The sequence below is a fragment of the Hyalella azteca genome, unplaced genomic scaffold (genome assembly GCF_000764305.2).
Source record: "Hyalella azteca isolate HAZT.00-mixed unplaced genomic scaffold, Hazt_2.0.2 contig7388, whole genome shotgun sequence".
Lineage (NCBI taxonomy): Eukaryota > Metazoa > Arthropoda > Malacostraca > Amphipoda > Hyalellidae > Hyalella > Hyalella azteca.
In genome coordinates this window covers 16,953-24,140 of record NW_025937514.1, presented here as the reverse complement: position 1 = coordinate 24,140, position 7,188 = coordinate 16,953, and the positions used below count along the sequence as shown (strand labels likewise).

Genomic DNA, 7,188 nt, shown 5'->3' with positions numbered 1-7,188 from the left:
TTTTTTTTATTTTAGAACGTATTCATTGCAAAAATGTGTCCGATAGCCTACAGATAAACGACTAGTTAACTTGATTAGTCGTTGGCAACACGGGATTGGATTTCAAACCACGCGCGATTTTCAAATGAGCTCAGTTCGTCAATTTTCATTGCAGTGGAAGGTGGTGTAACGCGGTGGTAGGGTTGGTATTTCGATACGTTTTCTTATATTGACATGAGAATATATTACCTATACAGAATTCCACACTGCCCTATGGCTATATATAAATTTTTAGGGCCAGGCTCCAAACACCCATAGGTATAAACTATGACAAAAGTACACAAGAATACACTGGAGATAATTAATATAGCAGAAAACTTTAAGCTAAAGAATTTGCAGAAATGCGCTAGGTGTGGTTTGGAAAGTAGATATTTTCCACACTTAGGCCCTGACTAAGGCTGAGCACAATTATTATATTGTGCCTAATAACTCTCATACCTTTATTACCTTAGTAACCTTACCCATCACCTAATAGTCAAAGACCTGACAGGGTCAGGCTGACAGTGACAGACATAGAGGAGGCAGTTGGTCCACCATCCATTGCTGTGGACTCTATCTCTAGCAGAACAATATCAGGCCTCCATTACACTTAACGCCATCTTATTAATTTCACTATGTATGACCTGTCACTGCCCAACGTCATGATCAAACTTCGACTCCATATGTATTAGGTATTCACCATTACGATGTCCTTACCCCTTAGTTTAGCTGCTTTGAACTCTTTGAAGTTTGAAGAAGGCTCTTGTACAGTGTACACACAGTCACACTGATATTGACATGCGGTCTATAAAATAATGTCAAGCCTGGATGTTAATAATACAATATCACAGGAAATATCGCAATAGCCACGCTGTGCAGAACATCAGCAATGGAATGCAGAATAAAAAGAAACATTCGCCATGCCCGTGCGGTCGAGTAAGAGACCCGCATGAGGTAAAGATCCGTAAGCCTCGTGCATTGAGACATTGAGCGCAACATGTATGCCTGTACGCCAATGCGAATAACGAAAGATTATTTCGCAGTTGCAGCAGCCAATAATAACGCACCAAGTTAGTAGCCGGCCTAATGTTAGGCTTAAATCAAAACCAGTAAACCTGCATCACGGTCTCAACTTGGCGATGTATATTCAGTGCCGGACTAACGGTAGATCGTTTGCTACTCACAAACAGAGTTGAAGTTCCCGACGAATTTCGGACGAAAAGTTATGCAGCACAACAGTCTAGTAACATTAACTTACCAGATAACATCGTAGAGAAGAACAGCCATATTATTGCTTTGATTTTTGACATTCTTGTACGTTAGACAGAAGATAATGAAAGACTTAAGATGTCTCACAGCACACGCGAACACCCTCCCACCGTGAAGTCAGTGACTCGAATAAAGCGCTGGTGGCTGGTGTCAGGCTGTCAGCCTGTCAGGCTGCTGACAGTGTTGCCAGGCTTTTTCTTGGCGAAAATACCAGACTGCCTAGCTCAAAATACCATATATATACCAGAAATTATATTGTTCCAAAACACTAATACCTACAAATTTGATGAAACTATTCGTCAGAAACGTTGGTTATAAAAAGAAAAAAAATTATCTTATGGAATATGCATTTATTTAGCTTGACGATAATTAGCCAAATTGAACACGTTATACTTTTTCCCTCTGTTTGGAACATTTTGACACTTTTATTTTCCCGTGTTTGATATCATTGGCACTTTTTCCTTTTTTTATCACAGTGCGGCACTTCTTCCCTTTCGCTCAACATGAGCAAGCCATGGAAACAGGTCATCTTCCTTTTGCTTATTTTTGTACATGCTTGCATATCACANTGCTTAATCTTGCTAAATCTTGCTTAATCTTGCTAAATCTTGCTAAATATTTTTTAATCTTGCTAAATCTTTCTTAATCTTGCTTAACCTTTTTTAATCTTGCTAAATCTTGCTAAATCTGTCTCTTATACACATCTAGATGTGTATAAGAGACAGGAATATGTCCTGCCAGTGTTTACGGAATATGGGTTCTTTTTGTTCTGGTGTGTCGTGTTGTATATTGTCTTGTTTAAGGTAGGGGGCAGCCTGTTTTGTGTTGGAACCTAACATGCGCTTTAGGGAGGACAGATTGAGGTAAATATACCAGATCTAAAATATTCATACCAGACACCTTTTGAAAATACCAGATTTGTGAAATCTGGTATAGAAATATACCATCTGGCATTCTGGCAACGCTGGTGTCAGGCTGTCAAAGCTAGCGGAACGCCGGATAATTTTCGTGCTGAGCGCACATTTAGCACATAATTCGCATTGAATTGAATAACCTTGATGACAAAGACCATTTAATATCGTTCGAGTACCTTTATGATTTACAAGAAGTTACTGAATCCATTTCACATTGCACTATTGAAACAAACCCCAACGAGGATACCAGGTATATTACCACCAGCAAGCGGGTGTCCCGCGATATATATTCCAATATGGAATATACCATGACCAGCTCATTTTCCTCACGACCGAGCAGTGCTTCAGCTACCTTGTGAATGTCTGACAGTGTGAGTGTGTAAATATTGAGTAGAATAGTTTAACGAAACTTTGGACAAAAGAATATTTCACTGAAGCAGCGAACCGTCGAGGGCGGCGAGGTGTGGGTGGAGGTATGGGTGAGGGTATGGGTGGAGGTATGGGTGGAGGTATGGGTGGAGGTATGGGTGGAGGTATGGGTGGAGGTATGGGTGGAGGTTTGGGTGGAGGTATGGACGGAGGTATGGGTGGAGGTATGGGTGGAGGTATGGGTGGAGGTATGGGTGGAGGTATGGGTGGAGGTATGGGTGGGGGTTTGCGACATTTTGTAATGCGATATTTTCAGCAAAATAACATCATAATAGTATTTTATTACTGAAATGTGTGTTGCTGAGGGTAAACATTGAAAAGAAACAAACAGCTGCGTCGGAATGAAAGGTGCATGTGAAAGGGGAAGGGAGAGAATGCATGTAAACATACGCTTATGTTGAGCCTATGTAGTGCCTATAAGTGCAACATTTGTAATTGTAATGTGGAAATAAATGGCAAGTTATAAGTGTCATAGGAGGGCTTACCAGACACATAGATGATAGGGGGCAGGTCTGTCAGTGACAAAACCCTAAGAACAACAATAATATTTACGGCAATTGGAAGAGGAACTTCGCCAGCGGGCTATTATTTACGTCAAACTGTACACGAGACTACGACATCAAATGAAATTGACCAATAACTAAAAGATGAACAAGGAAATTACATGACAAGTTTGTGCGAGAGGAACTTCGAAATCGGAAAAAGATTTAGGACAATAGAACAGAATTTATTACACTATATAGTGTTACACGGCATTGGCATGAAATATACGAATTTAAATGGAAAATTATGACATTGAATTGGTTCTTACGACGTTGAATGGAGATTTAGGACATTGAATGGGTATTTCCGACGCTGAATTAAAATTTACGATTTATAATAAGTATTTACCACGATGAAGGGAAATTTGCGATATTGAATGGAAATTCAAGACGATGAATTAAGATTTACTATATTGAACAGGATCCTCAGTATCGGAATTCTCTCACCCTGCTGGACGCTGGAGGCTGGCACTTGGCAGCTTCAGTTGCGCTGCGGCGGCGGAGAGGTGCGGTTGTGTGTTAGTAAAGCTCCCGTAAGCGCCGACTGATGGGGTTTTGTGTGCATGGAGTCTTACTAACTTCCCGAGCGTGGCTCTTACTTATAATTAATATGAGTTAGGGAGACAATAACTGTGAACTCATTAGAAGGGAAGACTGTAGGTAGTTTGAAGAACTTTTGAAATCAAGCTTTGACTGCCGAAATTTCATCTGCAGACCGGGCGGGTGTGAAGAAGCGGTCTGTAGACCGGGCGGGTGTGAAGAAATGGTCTGTAGACCGGGCGGGTGTGAAGAAATGGGCTGTAGACCGGGCGGGTGTGAAGAAACTGTCTCTTATACACATCTAGATGTGTATAAGAGACAGGGTGTGAAGAAATGGTCTATAGACCGGGCGGGGGTGAAGAAATGGGCTGCAGACTGGGCGGGTGTGAAGAAATGGGCTGCAAACCAGGCAGTGGTAGGAAACGGTCTGTAGACCGGGCGGTGTGAATGAATGGTCTGTAGACCAGGCAGTGGAAGGAAACTGTCTGTGGACCGAGTGGTGTGACGAAATGGTCTGAAAATCGGGCAGTGGTAGGAAATGGTCTGTAGACCAGGCAGTGATAGGAAATGGTCTGTAGACCCAGCGGGTGTGAAAAAAATGGTCTGAAGACCTGGAGAGTGATAACGATGGTCTGCAGACCGAACGACAGGAACAATTCTCTGCGCGGCAAACGCGGACAAATTTTTCTCAGTGACGGTATAGCCGCGCCCTGTGACCCCGCCGGTGCCTTCACAAAATCAAGATTTGTTTATAATTTGTTAAAACTCTTCAGATCAGTAATTGGATTTTTTAAATGCAAAATGGAAATCAGTAATAGATTTTAATTATTGTTGAGGAATATTTGAAAATCAGTAGCAATGTTTTTCTCGTCATCAAGAATTTATATTGATTTTCCAAACAATCGAGAATTTTTAATGGTGTTTCGTAATCGATAAAAATTTGTTATGATCTTTCAAAATCGTGGATAATGAAAAAAATGTAATCATGAATAAGTAATCAATTAATTAAAATGTTTGATGATTTACAATTAATTTTACCGTGCTTTCTTCCGCAGAGAAATAAAAAATAGCGCTGCAGTACAAGCGACTTGAGTTGATATTTAGAGTCCCATTAAAAAGTCAATTTAAGTTACGCAAAAAAAATTAATTTATTTCATGAAAGCAAAATGTGAGTTATTGATTCCAAAGACGTGATCGAAGAACTGGTATTGTATTTCAAGTCTTCACTGCCGTGATGGTGAAGGAGAGCTTGGCGATCCTTCTGATCCTGCTGCTCTTGACGCAGGCGTCGGTGCGCGGCTCCGAGGTGTGTCCCCACGAGTGCAAGTGCCGATGGAAGGACGGCAAGAAGACGGTGGAGTGCCAGAGAGGCACACTACGGGCATTACCAGACATCATCGATTTCGACACGCAGGTCCTGGACCTCTCCTATAACATCCTACAGAGGCTGCCGGAACGTGCGTTCTTCGAATCAGGTCTTGTGCACCTGCAGAAGTTGCTGATGCGGGGCTGCGGTCTCCATCAGGTCGACGCCGAGGCGTTTTTTCAGCTCACCAACTTAGTCACGCTCGACCTGAGCGAGAACAAACTGCGCGTCATGCCCGACGCGGCGTTGCGACACACAGTCGCTCTCAGGGAACTCGATTTGCATGAGAATCTCATAAGCCACGTGCCAGCACGCCTCCCCACAGAACTGACTCGCCTGGACCTTTCCTATTGCAGGATTGACACGATCAATATCGGCGCATTCAAAGACCTAAAGCAGCTGCAGCACCTGCGTCTCGATCATAACCGCATCTCGATGTTCCAGAAACATTTGGTTATGAGCTTGCGGAACGTGCAGGGCGTTGAACTCCACGGAAATCCTTGGATTTGCGACTGCCGGTTAAGAGATTTGCATAAATGGCTGAGGGAAGTGGCGCATCCTGCGTCGCCGGTGTGCAAGCATCCAGCGCGACTAGAGGGCAAAAAGTTCAGTGACATCGATTTGGATTCGTTCGCTTGTCCTCCTCAGGTTTTAGTGGTGGGCAGAAACGCCCAGGGCAAAGCGGGTACCAACATCACTGCTTGGTGTCCTGTAGCAGGCCTACCAATGCCCGCAGTGTCATGGTACCTCGGAGATGCGCTCATTATGAACGGATCTAAAGTGGGATCCGCAACGGCTTACATCATCAATGAGATCTCGGAGGAGAGAGGATCTCTGCTCCTCCTCTCCGGACCCGTCATGAGCGACTCTGGCTCGACGCTCCGGTGCGTTGCGACCAACGCGGCGGGTGCTGCCACCGCCTCATTCACTCTAACCGTTGACTTCTCTGCAAATTTATCCAAAGGAGAAATAATTGGCATTACGATATGTGTTGTGCTTGGTATCGTTGCAACGCTCAGCGTGTGTCTAATGCTAATTAAACGCCGCAATAAAAGAGCAGAGAAAGTGAATGGGAATTTGCAGCTCTCGTTTCCTAACCACGGCGGCTCAGTGATAGCAGCGAGGACTCCTGACGAGCAGAACGATGAGTACGAGTCGGAAGACGCAGATGAGCAGGAGCTCGAGTACGACATGATGCGGGTGCCCATGAGCAGAACAGGCAGCCTCGTGACCACACTGATCGACACCGGCGGAGATGAGCACGAAGAACTCTTGCACCGACCTCAAGGTAGGCCTTTAACTGGGGTCTGGCCTGCCCAGGCCCTGGCGCTGCTGGACTCTGCCGCCCCGGAACATGTAATGTACCCCATCGGCAGGGCCCCACGGCACTCCTTGCTGCCTGACTTCGCTCCTGACTATACAAGTAACTGGTCATGCCACTTCTCGACCTTACCAAGGACCCAGCGTCAGGACTTGCCGATGTACGCCAGGAGTCGGACGCCTGACGAAGCACCGTTGTGTCCAAGTTTCATGAACAATATAATCATTCCAGAGCCTTGTCCTCCGCCGCCACCCCTCTCTCCCTCCCTCTGTCGCTCCTTCGTTCCTTCTCAAGAAGGATGCTCGGTTTTGCCCGCGGCGCCCTCGGTGTCTTCCCTCTGTGGTGCTCATTCTCTTGTCCCCCCTCAGGATGGGCGTTTGTCCTTACCCTCAGTGCAGACTCTGCACACAAAGCTCAGCAGAATCACAGTGCGTGACTCTCCCGATGAAGGATACCAGGAAGGAACCGATGTCTAGCATAGGAATCCTCGGTTCTCTGCAGCCCAGAGGGCTGGCCATCTGCAACACCAGAGGTATTCGATCAACAACCAAGAGGATCAACCATCGGCAGCTCAGAAGGACAGCCATCAGCGGTCGAGAGGATCGGACATCAGTGTTTCAGAGTGTCTGCCATCAGCGGCCCAGAGGGCATCTCAATTCAGATAGCGGACTAGTAGAACCTTCTACCTCATTCCCAAGTGCGATGTGACGTGGTAGCATGTAGCATGTATAGCACTCTGATTAGCATGCACGAAAGTGCACAGAGTTTATTTAATAGCAGGCGATGCTA

General features: G+C 45.1%; 2 protein-coding genes across 2 annotated transcripts in view; one reads left to right on the top strand and one right to left on the bottom strand.

The window, feature by feature from the left end:
• Nucleotides 1–1,419, bottom strand: part of LOC108683437 (eosinophil peroxidase-like) — a 13,544-nt gene extending 12,125 nt beyond the window's left edge. Inside the window, exon 1 of the mRNA XM_018172749.2 lies at nt 1,277–1,419. Within this exon, the coding sequence (XP_018028238.2) occupies nt 1,277–1,328 (52 nt within the window). The 5' untranslated portion in view covers nt 1,329–1,419. The remainder of the gene's footprint in view (nt 1–1,276) is intronic.
• A 3,527-nt stretch (nt 1,420–4,946) lies between these two features.
• LOC108683426 (leucine-rich repeat-containing protein 24-like) lies at nt 4,947–6,875 on the top strand. The gene has a single exon (XM_018172740.1). The coding sequence runs from the start codon at nt 4,947–4,949 to the stop codon at nt 6,873–6,875; it is 1,929 nt and encodes a 642-aa protein (XP_018028229.1).
• Nucleotides 6,876–7,188: the final 313 nt, after the last annotated feature.